The sequence below is a fragment of the Chelonia mydas genome, chromosome 5, assembly GCF_015237465.2.
Source record: "Chelonia mydas isolate rCheMyd1 chromosome 5, rCheMyd1.pri.v2, whole genome shotgun sequence".
NCBI classification, from domain to species: Eukaryota; Metazoa; Chordata; order Testudines; family Cheloniidae; genus Chelonia; species Chelonia mydas.
The window spans coordinates 55,184,827-55,211,014 of record NC_051245.2 but is presented as its reverse complement, the minus strand read 5'-3'; the positions used below and the strand labels follow the sequence as shown (position 1 = coordinate 55,211,014).

The following is a 26,188-nucleotide window of genomic DNA, read 5'->3' as shown; positions in this document are numbered from 1 at the left end:
GAGGTGATGACTGATCTGAAAGGTTTCCAGTTATTTGTTATAGGAGTTGTGATTCAGTGCAACAAGCAAATAGTAGCTTTTTATATAGTGGTGTAATAGAATCCTAGAATATCAGGGTTGGAAGGGACCTCAGGAGGTCATCTAGTCCAACCCCCTGCTCAAAGCAGGGCCAATCCCCAATTTTTGCCTCAGCTCCCTTAATGGCGGCCTCCTCAAGGATTGCTCACAACCCTGGGTTTAGCAGGCCAGTGCTCAAACCACTGAGCCATCCCTCCCCCCATATAGTATAGATACACTCTATCTATACTATACACTCTAATAGATGTATAGCATAAACTTCTGAACAGAAAACCATTCCATGTGTACTTTTTGGTTTCTCAACAGGAACTTAGTCTTGAATGAACAATAAATTTCAAGAGTTTAAAGTATAATGATAGACATCCCCAGTAAGTTATCACACAGTTGGCAACCGAGATTGAGTTTCAGTTCAGGAAGATCTTTTATTGCCTCTTAGCCGAACAGAAAAATGAAGCTTTTAATCTCCAGATAGACTGAGGAAGATTCACTGACAGTCTGTACCTCGGAGGCAGCAGTCAGAAGGCCTGCTGAACCACTTGGCCCTTATCACACTAGTATTTAATATTTTTGAGAGGATGCAGGATTCACTGTGAGCAGTAACATTTTCATCTTTGTCAAAACTCAATATGTTTTGAGTAGTATGTTTTTGTTCATAGAATCTTAGGGTTGGAAAAGACCTTAGGAGGTCATCTAGTCCAATCCCCTGCTCAAATTGTTCCTGTATTGTGTTTCAAATCTTGGCATACCACTGGTTTGTAGGTGAGGATAATCGGTTACTTGTAGAGTGATGTATTTCATGATTCTGAAGACTGCTGTTCATACTGCCTTTTTTAAAAAACAAACAAAAAAAAACACACCCCAAGGCTAGACACTTGATGACAATTTAGATGTAGCAATTTATAACCAACACCCTTACAGATCCTACAAACTTAAAACTAAATCCCTAGCAGTGGGCTCGGGGGGTGGCCCAAGAGAGGGGAAAAAATTGGGGAACTTGATCTTTCAGCAATAGCATCTATTAGGACAGTGAATGTGTCTCAATTTAAAATTAATAAGGAAATTCGCTAAAAAAATCTGATATGGTAAGAACTGATTGGGACATCTTAAGACAAATAAGTTTTTTACAATACACAATTTACTTTTGCATGTTTTTTGTTTTTCCCTGGGGAACATGCTTTTAAATGGGGTCCCACACGTAATCATGACGGTTGCAATGGTAGTTAACTGTGTGGTAAAAATATAGCTATTTTGCATTTTGGAAGCAGCTTGTCTTCATCTGTACAACCATAAAAGATGGCCTTTTAAGTAACTTAAGTTTCCTAATCCTTTAAGAAAAATCATTTCCCTTCCAAAAATGTCTTTGTATATTGTTGGGGGCAGCCTATCATGTTATGAGAACTCAGGAGCGAGACAGGTGACTCGTTACTTTTCACATGGTTTTTCTCTTCTCTTGTCTCCTTAACTTGACTGGGTGGTGAAATGGGTGAACTTCAGTTAAGACATAATTAAGGTCTGAGAGGTGACTGGCATCAAATTTACACTCTGAGCAAGAAGCTATTTCTGGATAGAAATAGGATGCAGTGACTAGTTTGCTCTTCTACTTTTCTTTTTTTAGAGTACATGTGCAGACATTTCAGCAAAATAAATGTATTTTTGTGTTCTGTGTAAGGTATTGATTAACTTTGGTATCATAGCAATGTAATAAGTTAGTGTGAAGGAATTCCCGAATTGCTATTTACTTAAGCCCCTTCAGTTCTACTTTAATAGAGTATATTGCACAGATTTTACACGTTTTTAATACCCCATGTGACTAAGTAATTAAAAAAATCTTATCAAAACTGCATAGAATGAAGAAAATACAAATTACCACAAGCGACTGATACAAGTCAAGTGAGTGTGAGATATCACCATTTGTCATTCAGTGACTTGAGTATGGAAGTGGGAGTCAGTAGGTCTGGGTTTGATTCATGAGTCTGCCATTTACTACTTCATCACACTATGCCTCAGTTTTCCAGTCTATAAAACGTCAATGACACTTGCCAGTTTACATAAGGCACTTCAAAATATGTAGGTAAATACCACTGTACTGGTATTAAGTGTGTTATAATAATCCAGTAAGTGTGACTTTTAAATTTAAAATTTCAAGAGAATTTTTTTTCTCATATAAGGTATTTACACGCACACACATACAAGTGATCTTAAAATTTCACCAAACGTTTATTTATTGGTGAAATTTTAAGATCCCTTAGAAAACCACTTGTTAAAGGGTATATTGTTCTAGTTATATACGTAATAGTGAAATGCAGTGAAACATGCGTTGACATAAAAGTAGTGAAGTGCAACACCTCACTGAATCCTCCATATTCTGTTATGAAAAAGTGTCTTCACCCAGAAGCACATATGCTATTCAAAAGGTTTCACTAAAATGAATTAAATAAAATAGATTGTTCTTAAAAATGCTTTTATAACCTTAAAAATATTGTACTAATATAAATGGTTATGGTGTTGTGTAATGGAAAAATGGGTTATGGCTTACAGTTATTTCATGTTTTGTCTATGGCCTTTTTCTGTTCTAAATGGATAGTGTGGACTCATTGACACAACTATTTGTTTGAATGTGGATTTGATATCTCCTGCACTTTAAAAATAAATTCAATTACAGTGGACTACAGCTTGTAGTAGTAATAAGAGGTATATCGTGAAATATTAATCTTAATCTGTTGTGCAGTTATGGATCTAATTATATTTAGAAATGCATTTAAAAGGAGTAGTCGTCAATGAAAGTTTAAAAGCCGCTTGATAAAAGATCAGGCGACCTATCAGATGTTCATATTTGTGGCGAGTTGGTTATATGAAAGAACTTTACCAGAGTGCATAAGGTACCTAGAATCTCTACCTCTCCCTTTTGAAATTCTCTTCTAGGTATTACTGACTTTGTTTCTAGTTTGCTAATAATTAACTTCTATAGTTGATAACTCCCAAACACATGATGATAAACTGCATAGCAATAAAAATGCTTACTCCTTATGTATAAAGTTATTGTTAATTGAATGATGTTCTGTACTGTCCAGGTGGTCAGCATTTTTTTTAAAATACCAAAAAGTTTTCTCAAGGAATATTTGTCTTGTTTACCCTGATTTTTTTTCAAGAAAACTATATATAGGTCACTGCATTTTTATAGAATTTCCATTTTTATTCAGTGAGTAAAGTAAATTATTGGAAATAAGTAGGGTTTGTCCTCATAAGTACTAAGAAAGTGAAGCCTGATTGAGAGGGGACATGATTTTTTTTTTTCACTACGACTACTTGAACTTTAACACTTGTGTAACTCAAAGGCTTAACAAACATCTGAGGAAAATCTTTTGTGCTAAATATTCAACTTCCTCTTTTCAGTTATAGATAGAGAAAGCTCCCAATCCATACCTCTGAGTCCTCCAAAAAAAGACCTCCAGGAAAAGAGGGATGACTAAACTAGACACCTTGATTTCTCCGAAGTAAAAAACACGCAAGGGATGAATAAAACTTTTGAGGTTTTTCCCTATATAAAGAAGAAGCAAAAAGTGGGCACAAATCCATTTCCTTCCCATAAATCATTAAATCTTGACCCTGTTGAAGTCAATCAGAGTTTGTCGTTGACTTCAGTAGTCAGGATTTTGCCATTTAAGATTTTCTTAGTTAAACTTTAAGCCAGAGACTGGGATGTGCGACTACCACTAGGGGTTAGAATTGCATGTATTCATTTGCTGCTTTATAGACATAATCTTGGCTATTTTGAATATTAGCGTGACATGTATTAAATCTTGAATTATAGCATTTGATAAATATTCTGCAATTATTTTTTTGTAAAATGTGTGTTGGCTTGTAAGCTTCCATTTTTCCCAGAAGTATTAATTTGTAACAAATTCTTTAATATAGAACAATATTTTAATTTTTGTAAAAAGATTGAATATTATTTTGGATATTTATGGCCATAAATCAAAACAAAAAATTATCAAATGGCATCTTTCCAAAATCCCATTTTGTCAAAAACTGTCAGTTGCATACTAAATGTTCCAACATTATGAAGCATAATTCTGGTTTTATTTGGTCTAATAAAAATATTGTATTGTTTGCAATTGCACATCTCGAACAAAGCCACAGTATGGGTTCCTAAAGTGTATGTAATAACTTCTTAGCCAACTTAAGGTATAATTCTTTTTATTCTGCAGAATTCCTTTTCCTTGACTCTTCTTATGTAGCAAGATACTGTTCTCATTGACTACTCACTACTTCAAAGTAGAAGATGGTGGTGAAAGATCTCTTTGTGTCACCTTTGGCTTTTTTTTCTTTGTCAAAGCCATGGCAATCCTTATTGTAACTGAAAATTATCTAGAATTTGGACTTGAATCGGGTAATTTTATGACAATATTTATGAGCTCTGTTTACTTTCATGTCATGTATCAATATTATACCTTCAGATATCTTTTTTTAAGAGTATCTGTTTTAAAACAAATTCTATTTTAGATATATTTTTGAATCTGCATCCCCAAATATCTTTTATTAAAAGTACATCTTGTGTAATTGCCTTGCTTTCCTTTAGAGTATTTTTCTGTGTAGGCTATTTGTTTTTGTTAACTATTTACCTTTTTTATTTTGAACCCCTTTTAACCTCACATGGTTAAGTGAGGCTCCTCTGATGCTGAAAAATTACTTATATTCTTAAAGAATTAATGTAAATTTTATTCATGTTCATGGAGTGCACAAATATCAAAGGGATGTTTTCAAAGACTACTCCTGCTAATAACCAAGTTTTAGTGCATTGTGGCATACTAATTAGCACATGAAAGAGCTAAACCAGACTTATGAAAACTTATTTAAAAGATGTTCTGTTTTCTAGCATTTTCTTTCAAGAGAGATTCCATGTTTGCACCATGATTTAAAAAAAAATGTCTGTTTCTCTCTGCAGGGTTTTCAAATTTTTCAGAAAGTGCTGTGCAGTTTCTTGAAAAGCAAGGTTTGGAATCCCAGTAAGTTTCTGAAAAGTACACCTGTGTGCTTTACGCTACTGTAATTTTTTTTACCATGCCACTTGTTTTTTGGTAGCGAGCGTTTGTCTCTTGATTATTCACTTGTGTGCTTTGGTCTTATACTGTGTTTATTAATGTGAAAGAACTGGATCAATGCGACTAATCCAGCTCTATATTCAAATTACTTGACATGTCTTGGTCTAATGCTTTTTGTTAGTTTTTTTGTTTGTTTGTTTTTTTTTAAATTCAAATCAGTCTTAGGTTAAACTATTAAATATAGTTCAAAATTACAAGCATTTTTCTCCGACTACTTCTTATACAACCACTTCATCTTCATATTACGTAAACTTCAACACACCTCTGAGGATAAGTATTGTCCTCACTGTATAGATAAGGGGACTGAGAGGTGAAATGCTTTGCCAAAGGTTACAGATGGAGCTTGTGGCAAAGTTGACAGTAGAAGTCAGTTTTGGCTCCTAGTTCTGTGTTCAAGCTGTTGTTTCATACTGCCTCTTGTGCAAATATGATCCATTTGCCTCAGGACCCCCAAGTTTTATGTGACTGACAAAGGCATATCCTATAATCAAAGTGATGTTGCTTATATACTCTATCATAATAACTATAAATAGTCCCTTTTGCAAGTAATATTTTAATCTGTGATTTAAAATATTTAGAGGATGTCAGTCACACTTACCCTTATATGAAGTGAATTGTGATGGTTGTGGGAACATGACTTTGAATTTCTTTTGGGTATTAATTCTAAACTACCATATTAATATAATATTTTTGGGAAGGGGTATCTGAGGACTCTGGGTCTTAACTAAATCAACCTTTAAAATAACCTCTACTGAACGTTTTGCATTTCCTAACCTGCGGTCTATCCTCCTTGTAAATTATTCTGATTGTGGTTTGCTAACTTTTTAATTAATTTTCCAGTTAGTGCCTGTCTGTCCTCATTCCCTTTTGAACTGCACTGCAGTGTCTTGGCAATTTACAGGCAACGATTGCATGGTCATGACATCTCTTGGGAGTTGAATGAGATGGATTATGAATGCATCTACTGAAATTCTCTTGTATGGGTCCCCTAGACTCTATTATTTGTTGCCCCCTATTAATAGTAATCTCTATTTGTATTGCATCATTTAGGTCTTTGATTCTTGCATAATCCTGAAGACGGGGGTGCAAAAAGTTCAAATACTTGATTCTAGTTTTTTGTTTAAGTCCATTATACATTTATGAAAATATTGCATGGTTCAATAATAAAAAAAAGTGGTCCTCTTGGGAGATAAGTGAATTAAAATTATCCATTTATCTAATGGTGATAGGTAACTAGAGTAACAGTAGTTTAATATATTTGAGTGCTGCTTAGTGAGTAAAGGTTGAATGCAAGCAAAATAGCATAACTTAAAACAGTGGCTAATGTACTTTAGCTTTTCTCTGTTGATCAGTTTGATTTTACCGCTCGCTCTCGCTCTCTCTCGCTCTCGCTCTCGCTCTCTCTCTGTGTGTGTGTGTTAACATTGTTTGTTTGTTAACTATTTCTGCTAGCTGTTTTTATTCCTTGACCTTCACATAGACTTCAATATGCAGGATTATTTTTTTGTGTGTTTTACAGTTAATGATGTCTCTTTTTTACAGGTTATTTTCTGCATAGTACCAAATTTACAAAATATATTTCTTGGAAGATTGTTTGTATTTTTCTGCATAGAAGCTTTTTCTGGCCCTTTTTTTTTTTAAATGTACAGTCTGCATGGGCTTACTAGGTTTTTATTCTAAGTTGCTGAATCTATTACTAGTAATTCTAGGCTCAGCCAGTCTTGGCATCCTTTCTGCTTTCTTCAAACTGCTTTCTTCAAAATCTTGAATGAATGCCTTTTTGCTGTTTTTTTTTTTTTTAAATAGTTAATTGTTGGGGGGATGGGATGAAGTGTTGAGGAAAAAACCTTTAAAATTTTTAAAAAAAATAATTTTCCCTTTTTTTAGGGGTCCTGTGTCTAAACTAACCTTCAAATTGTTCCTGGCTGTTCTTTGTTCACTTATTGGTGCTTTTTTGACATTCCCTGGCTTACGACTGGCTCAAATGCATCTGGATGCTCTGAATTTAGCAACAGGAAAAATAACACAGTAAGAGAAAATATTTATACATAGATACATGCTGTTAAGTCTTTTGAATATCTTTTTTTATGTACAAAGAAGTAATACAATTCATTTCCACTGAGAAACTAGTGATTCGCTAGGACTTCCTCCCCCCATTTCCAAACTGCTTTCTCTAGTCTTCCAGTAGGCCTGCCAGCTTCCTTTGCACCACCCATACCTTCTTACTTAACCTGTACTGTCCGTCAGTAGATGACTGGAGAGCCAATAAAGGAACGTTCTTTTCTCCCCTTCTTGTATAGGAGCTTCACACTGATTGGCTCTCCTTCTCCACTTTGGTCACATTTTTAGGCAGATTAGGAAATAGTGATGAAGAAAAAAGGCACAGCTGCCAGTTTCAGATGTGCTCCGTTCCCTGAGTGCTTGGAAGATTAGGGGCAGAGTACAGAAAGAGAATAGTGTGGAGAGAAGTGTTTTCAGGAGGGCAATAAAGAAAGCAAAACAAAATCAAGCAGAAAAAACTAACCCCTAATTTTCAGTCTCTTTTAAACCTCTAACTGAAACTTGGCAATTTCATTTGATATTTGTTGCACCTTAAATACATTGCAATTAGGAAACCATGTAGGAAGAGCAACTTCAAACTGCAGCAGGCATGGAGTAGCATCTTTTAAAATGATAAAAGAATAAAATGCAAGTGTCATTTTCAATAAGGTTGAATAGGTAAGTGGCTATTACTTGTGACGCTATTTATATATTCACAGGTATTTAATTGGGGAGAGGGAGTTGACACCAGATTAAAGCCACATTTTCAAATCTAGCTTCTTACCTAGATAGAGGCCCAAATTCAGAAATATTTTATTTAATACACTTTAAATGTCCCTTCAGGGTTTTCTGAGTACCTAATCCCCACTGACAATCCTGGACTGTAATATCCTAATATTTAATTATACTTGTTCTTGGTGACGTATAGAATAAAAAATCTTGTTGTGTGGCTATTTTTAATGTTTAATTTTGATAGTCCTTTTAATTTTCTTTCAGCAGCACCATTTGTGTGTGTGTGTGTATTTTCTGTAGTTACCCATCCACCCCTTTTCCACGGGTTGCTTTGAGTGCTTTCAGCCTTTCTCACACTACTCCAATGGACAAAAATGGATTCTTGCCACCCCTTTACACATTCTAGTCCACTAACCTAATGGTGTGACTTAAATAAGCAGAAGAGCAGGTAAAAGCCTTTCACAAGCTACTGAACTGCTTTGAGCTGCTCCTTGATGCTGTAGTGTTCCCTAGCAACACTGCATAGCTAGCACTGCTTTTTTATTTCTGAACCAGTGGTTTACTCAGACTGCATGATGAGATGCTTCTGAAAATACAAATACAGATGATTTTAAGAGTCTTATCAGCAGTTTTTATTGAGTGACATCTGATATTTTTAGGATAAGTTTTTATTCACCTGGTTGTCTCCCCTATAGTATTGTAGCACTTTCTTTAGATATGGGAGTATAGGCAGTCTGGCTCAGCTAATATTGCATTGGTGCACTGGCACCAACACTTAATCCTATACCCACTGAAGTCAATGGAAATATTTCCATTGTACTTCAATGGGTGCACAATCAAGCCCTTTTCAGGTTGTACTGATATTAACTTTACGAGAGGAACTGAGAATGGGCTTTATCTTCACAGAACACAGCTTCATTTAAAAAAACAAAAAAAAGTTCATTCTTGTTTTGCACTCACACAACTTGGTTTTTATTTTAACCATACAGTTTAATTTGCTGTGAATCCAATACCTTTAAAAGTAACTATTCTAGAAATGATCTACTATATTTCTTGTAATGTTTTCTCTCCGAGCGTCTATAATTGGATGCAAGTACCAAATTTCACTTTGAGTTAGTTAAGGTTCCCAATTAAGAAAATCTATACAAAATTGGGAAATTAGACTTGCCAGAAATGATAAATGTTTCCCTGATTTTGTGTGGATAACAAAAGCTTATCTTTTCAATAGTACAAAAATATTCAGATACATTCCTTATTTCACTTTCCACTAATGGAATTGAATATTTTCCATAATTATCAGTTTGAGATACTGAGTTCCTCGATTAAACATACATTATACCAATGTAGATATTTACAACAGTTGTCACTTACCATGTTGCTGTGTAACGTGGTTCCTTATGGTTCATTAGAATACACTGAAATAGGAGTTTATTCAAAGTTGTGCACCTTTCACCACAGTATCTAATAATTATCATGAAATTGCACTGGCTAATTCTTTTGTTGTTAAAATCCCATAAGCATGCTGAAGAAAAGAAAAATCCCTATTTCCACTACTTTCTCATAGTTATTGAGAAACTCCCATATTATTTTTAGGCTTGGAAGGATTTGATTTTTATTGGTGTATGTCAGTAAACATTTATTTCAGCATACATACAAACTGAAGAAAAGATATTTCCATCAATGATTGTTTGAAATTTACAGATAGGCAAAGTCAGAAAAGTGCTTCCTGAGTTTGAGTTTTATTTAAGGATATTTACTTTGTATATTTTTACATGTGATGTTGACAACTTCGTATTTTACAGTTATCAAGCTTTAACTTTTTGACTCTCAACGTCTACTGGCATTAAATAATTTTCTGCCACTGTGAAAATTTAAATCTATAAAAATTGTAAAGAATGCTTAAAATTAAACAAGTATATTATCAGTCAAAAATATATTAAAAAAACAAATTCTGCCAAGCCTCATTATTTTCAGTAATTTAGAGGTAGGAAAACCTGGATTACCAGTGTAATGATTGTATGTATTAAATATGTTTTTCCTTTTCTCTTTCCTTTCAGAACATTGCTGCATATAAACTTCTTGGCACCTTTACTTATGGTCTTATTGTGGGTAAAACCAATCACCAAGGACTACATTATGAACCCACCTCTGGGCAAAGAGAGCGTGCCTTTGTAAGGTTCCTTTTTAACATTTGTTCTGAAGTCTTAAGATCAGACTCTCACCCCCACTCTGTTCCATTTATGCCATGTAAAAGGGCTGAAGTGGCGTAAAGGGGCCTTAAAATCCCTGGTTCTGGCCATGGAAGGAATCCTTGGCATAGATTCCAACATAGCCCTAGGAAGCTGGTATGGCATAGGCTGGGCTTGTTTTTCACTGCAGTATTTGTCAAGCTATAACTAGTGTTGTCCCAACTCTGTGCACACACAAGTGTCTAGCTTGAGTGATAAGTGGTGCTTTAAGCTTGAACAAGCTGGCCCATTACAGGGTATGGGTTGAAGGTCAAGTGCTGCTGACACCTGAGAGCTAGTAATGTAGTGGTGATGCAGCAGCTGAGTTAGCATAATTCATCAAATACTAATCCAATCACTCTAACAGAATTGCTGTGCTGCTAATCAAATCACTCTCTGTAGCTGGGGTGTTGTCTTGCAGTGTGGTCAGTAGAGTAGCTAACTTCCTTTGGGGAGGAGGTGTTCCTACACTGACAGAAAAACCCCTTCTGCAGTGTAGGCTGCATCTACGCTATGGGGTTATGCTGTGTCTCTGTGGTAGACATACCCTATATGTTTCCTGATTTGTGTATTGGAGAGAGTCTGCATAGTCACTTTATTTATTGAAGCTAAGTAATTCCTTTAATTTTTTTCAAAAATAATAATAATAATAAATAATAAAAACAACTAACTCGGTAAAAATAAGTTTGAATTTTTTTTTACTGTTTCGTTTCTAGAAATAAAAGCTGTCTAATAGCTGTGACCACTTTGTATGCCAAAGAAAGTTGCATTGGGAGTGAACTCAATAATTTAATTACAATTTGAGTTTTTGTACTTAAATCTTTAGTGTTTTTTAAATTTAGAAATAAATTATTGCGGTGATGTGGCATTTAACCTGGCTAGAGGGCCAAAGATATAATTAGGCTATACTTCAGTTGATATTTTACAGCTGTATAGTGAGGATTCCAAATCTTAAAGCATTTGGAATGCATAGTTCTTATTTATTATTCTAGATTGCTTGAAATCGTCAATATTGACAGAACTTCCCAGTTTTTCCTGTTGCAACCACTTGGGTATTTATATAGGCCTAATGCTATGGCATGAGTAGGAAGTGTAAGGAACTAAGGGAGAAGGGAAAATTGTATATTGCTTTCACATGAGCGCTATAAATAATTGTATTATATATTTCCTTCAAGACATGTCAAGTTTTTTGTACAGATAATATAATGTAAACAGATATATAGCATTAAGTATAAGATGACTTTTGGAGAATATTACTATACCGTTTTGATCCACAGAATGTCAGAAGCAACATTTGATACGGTACGACTGTGGATAATTATCCTATTGTGCGCTTTACGGTTGGCCATGATGCGCAAACACCTGCAAGCCTACCTTAATTTAGCACAGAAATGTGTGGATCAGATGAAAAAGGAGGCTGGCAGAATAAGTACAGTTGATCTGCAGAAAATGGTAAGTAGAATGGAAGAAAAATGGTAAATGTATGAAGTGATTCACACACAAATTTTAACATAGCTTGTTGGGCACAACACGTTGCCCTGTCCTTATACCTTTCCACAGGCTCAGAATTCACATCCAAAAATCGTAAACTGAGAGGTTTCCTGAGTGTGTTCTTTTACAAGAAGGCTCCCATTGCAAGGGGAAAAACCCTCAAATTCAGAATATGCAGAGTTGAACTGATATTTTCCACACACCACAGCCACACAAACTAAACTGTGCTTCCTTTGCTCCATGTCCTAACGAGTCCCTACAGGCAATCACAGTACTATATCTATCTCAACCTCTTTGTCCGGCATAATCTCTGGCAATCAGCTACTGTATTTCCAAGATGAATGGTGCGACACAGACTTCTGCAAAGGTCTGTGGAGTGTATGAATAAGTAGTGATTTGGACTTATGGTGGGCACAGAGGAAATGGGTGGCTTTGTTAGGAGAAGCAAGGGTGCTGTTATAGTCCCACTTCCACAGAGGCAAAGGTAAGGTTGTATGACTGTATACTGTGCTAAATGTGTGGAGATCCTTGAACTGTGAAAGGAACTATATACAAAATAGTATAAATTAAAAAAAAAAAATCTCTTCCATTTTAAAGAGCTGAACGATATGGCAATTTTGTAAGTGTCTCAAAAAATGTACTCGCCTGCATGTACAAGTACTTGTCCATCTTGTTACCATGATACAACTGAATAATTATTTCTTTTTAGCAGTCAAATTACTGTGGCCAAATAGGTGGATAGAAATGTAAGGCCACTGTGTAACTATTTGGGAGGGATAGGCTCATTTTGCAGAGAAGTACTGAGTGCAACATGTTAGTCAATCCCATGGGAGATGTGGTATGGAAAGTGTCATATAGCACAAAAATGCACTTGTCTATTTTAGGTTTTTCAATAATAGTACTTATCACAATGACCATTAGTGTAGTATCTGTGTCACCAGCGAAATATTAAGGGGCTTCAAAGGGGATTTCTAGCCCATATATTTTAGTCAGAAACATGGTGACTAATGTGGAGCTTCAGGATTAAGGTGGATTTATTCACAGGGCTCTTCTCACAGTCAATGCCAGAATGAGTCCAGTTGTTGCTGTTAGGAACCTTGATGTTGTCTTTAATCAGCATCTTTCTCACCCATGTTTCTCGTGTTATCTGGAAAATGCAACATCTTCTAAATATCTCAGTTAACTATAAGTTTTGTAATTTTCATATCGCAAAAGCCTATTCCATACAATGCCCTCTATTTTAGTCTTCCAAAATCCTCCTTTTCAGTCAGTTCAAAGCCACTGAACAAAATCAGTTTTTGTTTTATCTGACTATTTGTGTATCACCTCCTCTCTTTTTGGTCTTCTGTTGCTGTGACCAGGAAATGATCCTTCAAATCCTTTTCCTTTATAGGTTGCTACTTTTCTGTTTGATCATATTCTGTCAAAGGGGGAGTAGTCATCTTATTATGCTTTGGTTTCGTGGTCATCATACTTCCTCTTCGGTATCCAGTGTTTTGGAACTCTCTTCCCCATACTGTCTTTTTGACATTTTTTCATCTCAAAACCCTTCCCTCTTTTCAGTGCTATTTTAAAGAATTCCATGCCTTTTCATCCTCTAGGCAAGGCCAATATTTTGTTCTCACTTAAGACGTATAGTTGACTTTTTCATTGCTGATTTTGTTTTTTTGACTTCGTCCTCTTATTTTTCCCCTAAAATAAGTCGACAGTTATATGTAATGTAACAGTAGTGATTAAGAGAGGAGGACCCACTCCCTGTGAAGAAATAAAATTTAAAAGTGGAGTCCAATAAAACATAATCTAAATCTGAAGTGAAGATTCTTTACGTGAATTCTGTTAACCAGTTAAATTAACCACGGAGCTTCTATTTGTATTTCTCATTTTTCTGACCATTTTCATTTACTAATATCTCACGTTGTTAAACAAAAGCACCTAAATCCCATTTCCCAAAAGGGACTTAGACCAGGGGTGGGCAAACTATGGCCCATCAGACGTTTTTATGTGGCTCTCGAGCTCCTTCCAAGGGAGCAGGGTCGGGGGCTTGCCCCGCTCCGCCTGCCCAGTGCTCTCCAGCCGCTGATTCAAAATTCCCTTGATGAGCACCATCCTCCGGCACTCAGAGCCACACTGCGCAGGCACTTCTTCACCCCGCCTCTATGCAGCAGCACACCCAATCCCCTCCCAGTCTCCTGTGGCCCCACCCTTGAGAGCCTCGAAACCACCCAGGGACCACACCCATCCCAGCTAGGGTGCTTCTGCCTGTGGCGGTGCCTAGTATGGCCACCTTAGTGTCACTGCCGGCAGAGCCACTAGGAGTCCCCAGTAGCGCCCATGTAGAGCCCCCCGCTCCAGGCCACACCCCATGAGTGCCTCCTCCCTCCCCCCCTTGGTAACATCCTTTATAGAGCCCATCCATGCTACACCCCAAAGATTTCCCCTCCTCCACCATGTGTTCATGGCCCGCCATACAATTTCCATACCCAGATGTGGCCCTTGGACCATAAAGTGTGCCCACCCTGATTTAGACCCTTAGGAGCCAAAGTCTTATTGAAAGACAGTGGGACTTAAGCATTTGCCTAAGTCACTTGAAAATGAGACGTAGGCTTCTGAGTCACTCCAGCACTTTTGAAAATTTTTATCCAAAGTACATTAGTTTTGAGACTACTTTTTAACAAACTTCTAGTGTATAGAAATGCAGATAATTGAATTATAGCAATTTTTTTTTTTTTTTTAGAAAAAGTGAGATGAATGGGTTTTTTTAACTTCGCCTTTTGCAAGGAAATAACTAGTAAAGTAATGTGCTCTTTAAATATTATGAAATTTTTATTAAGTCTGAAATTCTTCATGAAAAGTCTTTTTGAAGACAGTACTTTAGACACTAAAAATCTGGTGGGAAAAATCTTTAGAATGAAGCTTCTTTCATAAAGATCACATTTCTTTAAGCTGCTCTGTTCTACTGACCATTGTATTTAAACGTTTGCTATGATCATTCATAACACGTCAGCTATGTTGCGATTTTTTTGCACACTAAGTCACTCATAAGGATTTTGTTGGTTTCAGGTGGCCCGAGTATTTTATTACCTTTGTGTAATTGCATTGCAGTATGTGGCACCTCTGGTAATGCTGCTTCATACAACTCTGCTTTTGAAAACATTAGGTAAGCAAAATTTGATAAATGAAAACAGTGCATATGTTTACAAAAAAATTTCTAGTCCTATTATGAAAGGCTTTTATCATTTTATATCTGTCCATTAAAAGAAAGCATGTGTAACCAATAATATACAGAGATGTTTTCTTGTCATTTAAAACAGTAGCTTTAAGACCACTCTGTCTTCTTTCTGATTTTTAAGACACCTGTTAACCAGATGTTAATTCCTATTTGTGATTGATATTCCAACAGGCAACTATTTAGTATAACAAATTGAGATGTTTTATGTATATTGAAACATGGATTTTTTTTGTTAGCTTTTTACATTTTATAAACAATTATGCTTTATATATCATTTTATGGAAATCTGTTACATTCATTTTAGAAGATTTCATTAAGACTTAAAACATCCTTAAAACTGCATGGACTTCTTGAACACTATTTGTAAATGAGGCATGGGTTTTGTTCTAGTATTAATAAAAGACTAGAGCAAAACCATACCATCATGAAGGATATGTCTTTCGCTGTCTTACCAGATCTACTGTAGTGAAATTAGGGAGTTGATATCAGGCATGTTGCAATTTCATATTTAGAAAGTTATTTAGAAATAATTTTCTATTTCTAATATGTCAAGGATACTGCTGCTATATTTATAGATTTGACTGAAGTAAAAGGAGTTGGAATCTAGTTGCTTCATTTATTATCTTACTTTTAACAGGTAATTATTCCTGGGGCATCTATCCAGAATCTAGCTCTGACTTTCCAGTGGAGAACAGACCACTCCCCAGTTCAGTTTACTCTGACTCTCCATCTGCTGATGGAAAGATGAAGGTAACTGTAGTACAAATAACAATGGCATTGGGCAGCCTAAAGAACATTTTCACTCCTCTCCTATTCCGAGGACTCCTGTCTTTTCTCACTTGGTGGATTGCTGCTTGCCTCTTCTCCACAAGCCTTTTTGGGCTTTTCTATCACCAGTATCTGACTGTGGCATGAATAATCAGCTCACAAAGGAAACGTATGAAATTAACTTCTCTGTTCAAACCCATGTACCCCAGAGGGGCTGAAGAAAAAAATGGAAGAGTGCACACGTGAAGAAAAAACACATATCAAGTTTTATTCTTAAATGCTTCCTCTGTATTCTCAGGGTGAATATTATGTTTAAAATCACAATTGGGTTTAACTTTTGTTACCGAATGGTAGGTAACTAACTGCTGAATTATGATATTGGAACTGTGACTAACTTTTTTGTGTGGCTGATATTGGAGGGCTAGTTAAAAGAGTAGCGCCTGTGGGTACCTTGCTTTCCATTAACACTAAGCCACCCTCAAAACTTTGTATACTGCTTCAGTCGTTGACTGATGACTCTTAGTGGTATTGAGGTACAGGTAACACTCATGGTGGCTGCCTAGTTAAACAATCTTGAAACTGAGCCATACAATGAGGAGAGAAAATAATTTCTGTTGGATCGATATTGATCACTTTTCTGTGTGAAAAGCAAAAAAAAATCCAACAGGACAAAAGAAATACTGTATATTACAGTAAAGAAAACTACGTAATATTTGAATTTAGGATAGGAACAAATGCATGGACTCTGCAAGTATTGCTGCTGAAGAAATGCAGGAATGCTCATGTGTAAGAAGAATATTATAAAATATATATTGTCTCAATCCCTGCAGTCATTTTAAAATAATGAATGGCCATATAAACCCTTGCAAGTACAGTATTGGTGCTACTATTGATCCACAGATTCCATTTGGGTCTTTTAAATTTCATTTTTCCAGGTAATAGATAAATTCCATTGAATTCACAAAATATTTGGAATAGATTATCAACACTGATCAAACTGTTTAAAAAGAATAACTATAATCCTGCTGAGTGTGTATGTATCTGTAAGTATATATAAATATATATTATATATTAAATATATAATATATATGGAGTCTATAAAAATAAATATTGAATCTTTAAGTTTGCTGAATGTATGTTACAGGGCAGTGGGACAGGGACATATATGTACCTAATAAGTTCAAGATCTCTTTTTGAATGAAAATTAATTTTTTATTTTATTTTATTTTTTTTTGAAAGTTCAGCTGGAAGGGCTATTTTTTGGTGCCTCTACAAAGGTATTTAACTTTAATAAAGAACCTTTGAATTTTATTGAAAGAGATTCACCCAGAAGTTGTTACTCTTATCTTTCCTGCTCTGTGTGATCTTCGTTTGTTAGTCTAATGTGAGGTTACCCCGCTCATGTAGAAATATTGAACATCTTTTAGTCTCAGAAATATATTTTCTGTACATAAGTTTTAAAACGTATAGTAAGGAGGAGTAAAGTATTAATTTGACAAGTTTTGTTCAGTTTGAATAACAGTTCCTAAGTTGAGTATTTTGAGAACAAATTAGAATGACAGCTTTTTTTTTCAGTTGCTTTGTGTATACTGTAATCAGAAATGCAGGATTGGGAATTAATGTGGGGTAACTTTTTTTAAAAATTTTACTTTAAAAAAAAAAAGTGCACTGGAGAAAGATATCTCAGTGTTTAGTATGAGAAAGTAATATTAGCCATACATAGAAAATATGGGTAATGGTTTTGGGTTTCTTTGAATTATTTGTGTAAAACTTGGAATATAGTAAACAAATGGAAAGACTGTTACAAAATGCTTAATTTAAATGTTGTAAATCTGTGGTATGGGAAAACAAAGCATCAAAGAATACTGAAAATTAAGGATTTTAGATAATTATCCATTCTTCTCTCTCCATCAAATGGCTTTGAAAGCATTCAAAAATATTTTAGCTCATTTTCTGTTACCGTAATAAGGTTTATATACCACTACTTCTCACCTGCATCCCCCACTGCACGCACACGCCCTCTTAAATATCCTGACAAACCTCTTAGATCCTGCCAGTTACCGTAGGAGTGTAGTACTTCATAGCTAACAGTGCTGTAAACTTCGCTTATACCCTAATTTTTAATAGGTGATAGTGGCAACCACTATCTGAATGGCCTAAAGAATATTTGACTTCATAGATTCAAAACTTGAAACATTCCTATGAAAAATGCCCTTTCAGATGATTGACAGATAGGTCCAGCAATACTAGACAGGCCCATTTGCTGGGTGTGTGTTGTATATAATTAGCAATGAAAGAATAAGGTAGCCTTATTCTTATTCTTAGGGCCCTACCAAATTCATGGTCCATTTTGGTCAATATCAGGGTTATAGGATTTTAAAAATCAGTCAGTTTGTCTTACTGACTGATCAAACTGATATACCTGGAGAACTGACTTTGATAAATCAAGAAACAGCTTGATTGTCTTTCTATCTTTGTTCTGATTACCATTTCTAGCCATTGCTTCTTGAATGTTGCATCCAACCCTGTGGTCCTGCTGGTTTCAGGTTGGCTATGAGTGGAAGATATTCTCTCTTCAGTGTCTTTCATTGACTTAGAATCCTGCATAATCCATGGGACTTCTTGTACAAAACCTATCTAGGTCAGAAAATCTTTCTGAATGGGGGAAATGGACAAAAAAGAAGTAAAAAAGGACATTACTATAGTGATGAGTATGGTATAAAATAGGTCTGTTGACCTATAGTTGAATGGCATCTTCATGAGCAAATGAATAACCTGTTTTGTGCTTCATATTAAGTCATTTCTAGTTATCTTTTACCCTTGTGTATCTGCCTGCCATTCTCAACAGTAACCTGTAAAGGAAAAAGGTTTGTGCTCTTTTGTTGTTGTTGCATCTTTATTATGTATAAAGAAGGCTTATGGGGTATGTACTTTGGCAAGAGTTCTCCTTCGTTACATTTAAAAAAAAAAAGGGGGGGGGTTTCTTCGTTTCTCTTGGAGGATTATATGGATAGCTGCAGAAAACTAATAGGTTTCAGAAATATAAAGCAAGTAATTCCCTGACTGAGGGAAAGCAGTTTTTAGTCAGGCTGCTTAAAATGTTGTGTGGCTTTCTTCACGAATTACCTCTTTCTGAGAAAAAGAACTGGGAGATAAGATGTCTTTGGTAAAGATTCAACAGCCCTGTCCATTCAGTTAAGAAGATGTGGCTTGTGAGCCTAAGGAGTTGACTAAAGAGTGTGATTTTTTTAAACCCTCTAGTTTAACTAAATTGAAGTTTGTGTCTTAATTGAGTTTGTGGCTTATTTCAGTTTAACTTGATCTGTTTATTTTTTACAAGATTAAACTAAACTGAAATAAGAATAGCAAACCACAAACTTGCACAAGTTTAACTAAATTGGTTAAAATAATATCTTTTTAGTTAAATGGGTAGGAGTCTGTGTGTCTAGACCAGGCTTGAGACCTCTGAGTTCTCATCAAAAAGTAGGGAAGACCAGCTGTGACATTCCTGATAGGAACTCTTTTTAAGCTTAGAAATGTTTTTTATACATCATAGGAAAGGAGAAAAGGTCATAAACCAGCATTTTTCACTTTGCAGGGCACCTTGGAGTGCCTTTTGGGCTGTACTATCATCATGTGGATATTTCAGTAATTGAAGAGGTCTTTGGGATTTCCCAGCTGCCTAAAAATTTGCAGTTGTTTGCAACCACAAATTCTGTGTCCTCTCTTTTTTTTTTTTTTTTTTTTTTTTTTTTAAACCTCTTTCTTACATAAGAATCAATTGGTACAACAAAGGAAAAGGGCATTTGGTATCAGTGAGAGAGAATGAACAGCATTATATGGAAGAAGAGCTGCTTTAGAAGATTCATTGCTTAAACCCAGTGTTACATAACATCAATCCTTTATTCAAAGGAGATGGAGAATTTGTGAATAGGAAGCCACTTATGCCCTAATTATAAAGTCAAACTTACCTAGAAGCAAGCAGTGTGCCATGAAGATACATGTTAGCTGTCTAAACCACAACGCTCAACTTCTGAGTATATAGTATGGTTATTGAATACAGAAAATCCTAGCTAATCTCGTCCAAACACCTGTCTGTCTCTCTTTACGTCAGCCACCTATGGGCGCAGAATTCACCATTGCTAATTGAGGTCTTAGGTTTAATATTTTTAAAAATAAACATATGACTATGAAAATTGTCCTCATAGATAACAATATTGTGAAGTTAGTGGTGCCATAAAATGGAAGCCCTTACACCTTTTTATTCTCAAAGACCCTTATTGTTATACTTTTCCCTTTTAAGCATTAGCTCGCTTTCCATAGAGGAACTTTGTGTTATGTGAACCAATAGCCCCCAAATTTAGTACTGCACATAGTCTATTGCCATTGCTTTTTTCCCCCCACAAAGCTCCTAAACATTTTACTCATGCTTGAAGAACAATGTCCATAGTAAAAATAGAAATCATGAATGAAAATACTCAAAGGCCAAAGGAGCTGAAGTGTTTTATCTTAAGGAAATGTTCCTAAGTCAGAGTGGGATCTTAATAAAAGGAAGAGAGCAGATTACTAGTGTTCTAAATTTTAAGATGAACATTTACTGTAAAATAACAAATAAACTGTTATTTTAATCTACAGCTTAAATCCCCCCAAAGAAGTATTAAGGGCAAAATCTTGGGCTCTCTGATAAAGGCGTACTCTCCAGAGAGTACAAGTGTTACAGAAATATTGGATACACTGTCCTGTTGTTGGGCAAGATGGCTTAGGGCAGCCAGTCACGCTGTTCAGTGACATGCATGTTGCTTCTCCTTTGAAAAGCATCAGCATGCCCACCAGTAGTACAGCACCACACAGTGTTGCCACCTAGTTGTCATTCCCAGCGTGAGGTTGTAATGCCCTCCTGCTGCGGTAGGGAGGGATGGATGGGAAAAACCTCCCGAAGTGGTTCTTACTCACTAGCATGCCCACATTGCACCAGTCAGGATTTTGCTCTAAGGCTTTCTTGCTACAGTCTGCTTAAATTTTTTACAAGGAAGTTTAAATTTCACTTTTCCACAGAGTCTGTAACTTTTGAGGCAATTTGCTGAAGCCCAGAGAAAAATAAACCACAAACCAAGTCTTTTTTGAAATCTCCCATTATTGGTTGTCAGGTGAATAATGATGTACTGGCCATTGTTTTGAGAACCAGTATATATGTATTTTTATACCTTTGTTGTAACAGTGTTTTTAATGCAAATTAAATTTATTTGTAATCCTGATGCCATGGAACATGTCCTCATGTTTATTCATGTCAGTGCCTCCAATTAGATCAACTGTTTCTACATGTTGATTCTTTCTTAAACTTGAAGCCCAGATTGATAAATTTATAACAAGTATAAGCTTAATAAGTATATACTTATATAATAATATATATTAAGTATATACTTAATTAAGAAGTATAATTTATAACAAGTACAACTCGGTATCAGTCTGTAAATGCCAAACAGTTCTTTAGGTTTAGATTCCCATTATTCAAAATCAGGAAATGGAAGAAGTTGAGATCTGTAATATCTCTTAACACAGTATGTTCATGACTTTGGTAGTACATTCGTGGGGGAATTCTGTGCTAAAAAATTTAAAATTCTGTGCAGAATATGTTAAAATATTGCATATTTTGTCAAAATAATGCCATATAACCATGTCAGTTTCAATTATTTTGGTAATTTATTTAAACTACAATACATGCATGGAGAAAGAAAGTAGGGAGTGTTGGAGGAGATCCGCAAATTCCCTTTGTCTAATCATATGTCGCTAGGTTTGACCTTTTTATTTCTAGTTATTAGTCAACAAATATATGCATCCGTGTGCTCAGTATTACATCATAGGCAACTGAAGAGCACATGAAGGCTGGAAAGTCAAACTCACAATTTATATTAGCTACTGACCATTTCCAGGAAGGCCGACAGTAAACAGTTCTTGGAGCACATTTTGATAGGAAAATTTTTCAGTCCAAACATTTTGACCAGTTCTAATCACTAAAGCACCATAAGCATTGATAAGGCTGTTTTATGCTCCTGGGGGGAATTCACTAAGAATGGGAACAGTTCACTAACAATGATGGGAACAACTAAGCTGGCAGGCTGCTACATTCTGTTCTGAGGGGACAGAGTCTACCTCACACATACCTCCAAACACCCAGAAGCCCTACCCCTCCACATGGGATGCACCACAATAGCGAGTGAGAGGGACAAAGTCTCTTTTGCTTGCATGCCTGCACACCCAGCCCCCACTCCCTCACAGTGATTTACATCTCCACTGGCTGCTCCAGGTACCCAAGCCAACATGCCCAAGGGGCGAGTGACTGCTCTTGCAGCTTCCCTTTGCTTCCCTGTCAAAAGTCATTTTTCTGCAGGAAAGCAAAACATTTTTGCGGGGGATATGAATTGTACACGTGCACAGTGGCACAGAATCCCTCCAGGAGCACAAGTAGTAAACCTCCTGTAGCATTTAAAGAAGCAACTTTTTGAAAAGTCTTACTGGTTCGCCATTTTCAATTACTTTGTGTGATAGTTTTTGCTGTATTTTTGAAACCTGATTTATGATGTTTTATGCTTATAAAACCAGGCTTTGCCCTAATTTTCAGTATTCTTTGTAACTTTGTTTACCTCTATGTACTATTGTCTTATATACTTCAAAAGCAGATGGGTATTTACAATATTTTTCATAAAAGGTAAAACAGAGAAAAGTGTACCAAAAATTCCATTTTGTAAATCTGATTCTTACATGTGTAAACATGGTGTGCCAACAAAAACTGTATTTCTCCTGTTTCTGGTTTTCCTGTCTTAACTAAAGTGGAATATGGGCATGATTTATCTTGCAGTGTCATAATATGAGTAGATAAACATTTTCGAGAACATTTATCTGTGGCAGAAATGGGAGGGAACCCGCTTTTATCCTAGTATATCATTCCCTTTTAAGTATAAGGACATATTTGTACTTAAAAATACTATTACATTGTTTAGGCCCAGAATTTCACTCAAGTTAAAATTGTTGTAAACTGTAAATTATTGCAAACTGTACATGTCTCCAGATTGTAAATATTTTTTAAATCTATCATAGTTACTGGGAACTTTAAAAATTAATATTTTATGTATAACCTCACAATTGTTGCTCTGTTGCTACTGAGATAGCTTTTGTTAGCAAAAGGTACGTAGATCAACACATCCTGTTCCTAGAACTGTGCTGGCATTGACAATATTGATGCTCACAAAGCAAATTATCTGTAACAGACTGTGACCAAGAGATGAAAAATCTTTATTTGCCCATGGAAAAGGTCAAAATTTACGGGAAACTTCCAAGTCCCCCTCTCTAGATTAGGGTAGGTTTTCAAAAATTTCCCACTTACACGTTGAGTTCCACTATCTTGGCAAGATTAAGCACCTTCATTTGCTTGTCTACCAGTTATCACTGTTTTAAAACACCATATTGATTAGAGCTGCTCTGAGCAAAGTTACATGACGCGGTGCTTTAAAATCAGGCACACCTTCTATGCTGTACTGCAGAAGGCTCCCAAAAGTTGATAACATAGTGGAACCTAACTGGTATTGGCAAAGTTGCATCATTTAAAAAAAAAAAAAAAAAACAAACCCCAAAACCAGAGGATAAGGGTACAATATTACCAACGTCTACACAAAGAACAAACTCCATCTTCTGTGCATGCAAGGTGTTACTAAAGTGCCTGGACCTGCACATCCTAGAGCAGATACTAGGAAATGACATTTTCAAGCAGATGTTTTCTAAAGTTGTGCACATGCCTTTGTGCTTCTCTTGGTAGGTATGCATACCTAGAAGATAGCCTGCATTTTCTTAAAAAGAGATCATCTAGTCTGTAAAAACTTGCCATGGGAATTTAATTTTAACTCATTGAAATACGTGTGTATGTATGTATGTGTATATGTATAGATGATTGATGTGGAAAAATAAATTCTCATGGCTAATACTTTAACTCTATATACCTTTTTATTTCCAATAAGTTTATTTTTTGCTTTTATTGCATAAATATTCCAAGAATTCTGCCTTCCCTTTACTGTATTTGTAAGAACACCTCAGTTCCTCTTACACTTTCACACTTTTTCCATACTTGAGATTAAAGAAATTACAATTCTGTACCGTTAGGACTGTCTGCAATGGAATGGTTGACTTTGAAAGATACCTGCTTTGCTACAAGTTTGTAGTTTGAGCTCCAGTCCTGCAAGGACTTGCGTATTTAACTTGATCTCAATGGGACTATTCATGAGCATTAATGAGATCAAACCTAGAATACAAAAGAGCAGGAATTACATGGACATATGGAGCTGAACATAATGGATCCAAAACAGGAGACCAGTGTTAACTGTTGTACAGTTTTTTAAATTTTGTATTTTTAATAACAGCCTTATGTACTGTTGAATGCTTTTGTTAGGACAGTGGGCTGCCAGCTTGACTTTTAACTATCTTTTATAAGAATTTGCATGCTTTAAATTTTAAGATTAAAAAAATCTATCAAACTTGATCGGTCTGATTCAGCAGAAAAAAAAATGATGAAATAAACATTTTTAGATGCCTAGTCTGGAGGTAATTATTCTGCATGTTACCTGTAAAGTGCTTGTAACTTGAACTGTTTGCATTGAATTAAGTCTGTACCAAAGGAAGCACTCCTTAAAGGAAGCCTTATAGTGTGAGCTTTTAGCTCTAAAAAATGGCTTTAGCAATTAGTATATTTAATGTATATAGCACATGGTTTGGGGAAAACTTATTCCTGTAAGCTACTATACATTAGTTTTTTTACACTGTGTGTAAGAAATTATGTTGCTTGTTGCTGCTAATGGTTTATCTGGAGAATTGAAGATTTTCTGTCTTGCTTGAAAAGTGTTAGCATGTGTCAGGCAGCATTTTCCTAATGTTGATGAACATAGTAATAAAGCTCACTAAGTTTTGATGTTAATTTAATAAAATTCTGTGAAATACAAAGATTATGCTTTTTGAGCTCCCCAGTTGTCATTCGGTGAAAAATTTGTAATTTATGATTGTGGTTGATTATACAAACATAAAATAAAATTATGTGCTAAAAGAGAATGTATATTGGCTAAAGTACTAGTGGGGTTACCACAGGGACTGCAGGGAAAGCTGTTGATAAACTACTAAACTACATGGACTCACTTCAATCAATCTTGTTTGGCTCTTCATTGTCAGTGGTATTGTGAAGGCCAAAAGTGGAAGTGAGTTTGAAAAAAAATTGGTAACATTCATAGAGGATAGGTCAATCAATAGCTGGTGGCCAACATGGTCAGGGACACAAACCCCATGCTCTGGGTGTGTGACTGCCAGAAACTGGGACAGGATGTCAGAGGGGTGGATCATTCAATAAATTACTGTTATGTTCATTCCTGTGAAGCATCTGGCACTGGCCACTGTTAGAAGACAGGATGATGGGCTAGATGGACCATTAGTCTTGACCCACTGTGGTCGTTCTTATGTTCTTAATCTGCTTGCCTTTTTAAAGTTTTAATTCAAATGAGGGATTTAATGTTTGATGCAATGTTGGTGTTTTAGAATTTGCTAAGTGTAATAGAAGTGTTCTAATCTTTAGTCAGCATATGTCTTGCTTTTATGCACTGTAACCTGACCTTTTAAACTGTTTGTTTATACGACATATACTGGGCTGCGGTATGATTTTCATTATTTTATACAGTGCTGCCCAAATCAGAAATAAGGCAACTTTTAAAACCAAAGATCAATAAATGTGTTTCATTCTTAAATTTGATTTTGTATATTTATACATCTTAAAATTATACTAGTTACTGGTTCTGCAAATTTGTGCAAAACTCTGACTTCCAAGGAACTATTTGACAACCTAATTAACTGAATAGCACTAGTCAAAATGTTTAATTGATTTAGCTTTGTTAAAAAAAAATCCCACAAACATCTTGATTTTTGTGTGAAAGTGTTTTGAAAACATATTTTAGAAACTTTAAAGGAAGAAATGTAGCAGACATGTAATGTGTTAGTTCAATTTGTGTGTGGGAGGGAAGTTAATTACTACTGTGTGACTTGATTGGTAAGCATAGGCCTTGTCTGCACAATTTTTGCTCCAGTATAATTGTCGGGGTAATTTTTTTTAAATCTGTATAGTTAAACTGATACAACACCTAGTGTGGGTGCAGTTGTACCTGAATAAATGTGCTTATACCTGCATAGCTTGTTGCACTTCCTATTTGGGAATGAGCTATCCTGGGATAACCATATTGATACCAGTATGGGTGCATCCACACTGGGGGGATTTTAGTGCTTTATGCTGGTATAGCTAAAGCAGTACCACTCTTGTGTGCAGATGAGGCTTTAGTCATGTGAGTAACAGTCCTACAACTGGCTCCGTGCAATTGCAAAGATCTGCCCACAGAGAGCCGGTTGCAGCATCGAACTCACAGAGACTTTTTCATAGATTCTAAGGTCGGAGGAGATCATTGTGATCATCTAGTCTGACCTCTGTATAGCACAGGCAATAA

The 26,188-nt window shown here is 35.7% G+C and overlaps 1 protein-coding gene across 8 annotated transcripts in view; it reads left to right on the top strand.

Annotated features, from left to right (window-relative positions):
- Positions 1-26,188, top strand: part of TMEM161B (transmembrane protein 161B) — a 101,507-nt gene that overhangs the window by 54,668 nt on the left and 20,651 nt on the right. For 6 of the 8 annotated variants that reach the window (XM_037903195.2, XM_043546953.1, XM_007054060.4 and 3 more), the window contains 7 exons: positions 4,317-4,468; positions 5,024-5,084; positions 7,068-7,208; positions 10,010-10,123; positions 11,458-11,632; positions 14,732-14,828; positions 15,538-25,441. In XM_037903195.2, coding sequence (XP_037759123.1) covers positions 4,317-4,468; positions 5,024-5,084; positions 7,068-7,208; positions 10,010-10,123; positions 11,458-11,632; positions 14,732-14,828; positions 15,538-15,815 — 1,018 coding nt within the window. In that variant the 3' untranslated portion in view covers positions 15,816-25,441. Of the gene's footprint in view, positions 1-4,316; positions 4,469-5,023; positions 5,085-7,067; positions 7,209-10,009; positions 10,124-11,457; positions 11,633-11,740; positions 12,039-14,731; positions 14,829-15,537; positions 25,442-26,188 lie in introns of those variants that run through there. The other 2 variants (XR_006290976.1, XR_006290975.1) reach the window with 2 other exon arrangements.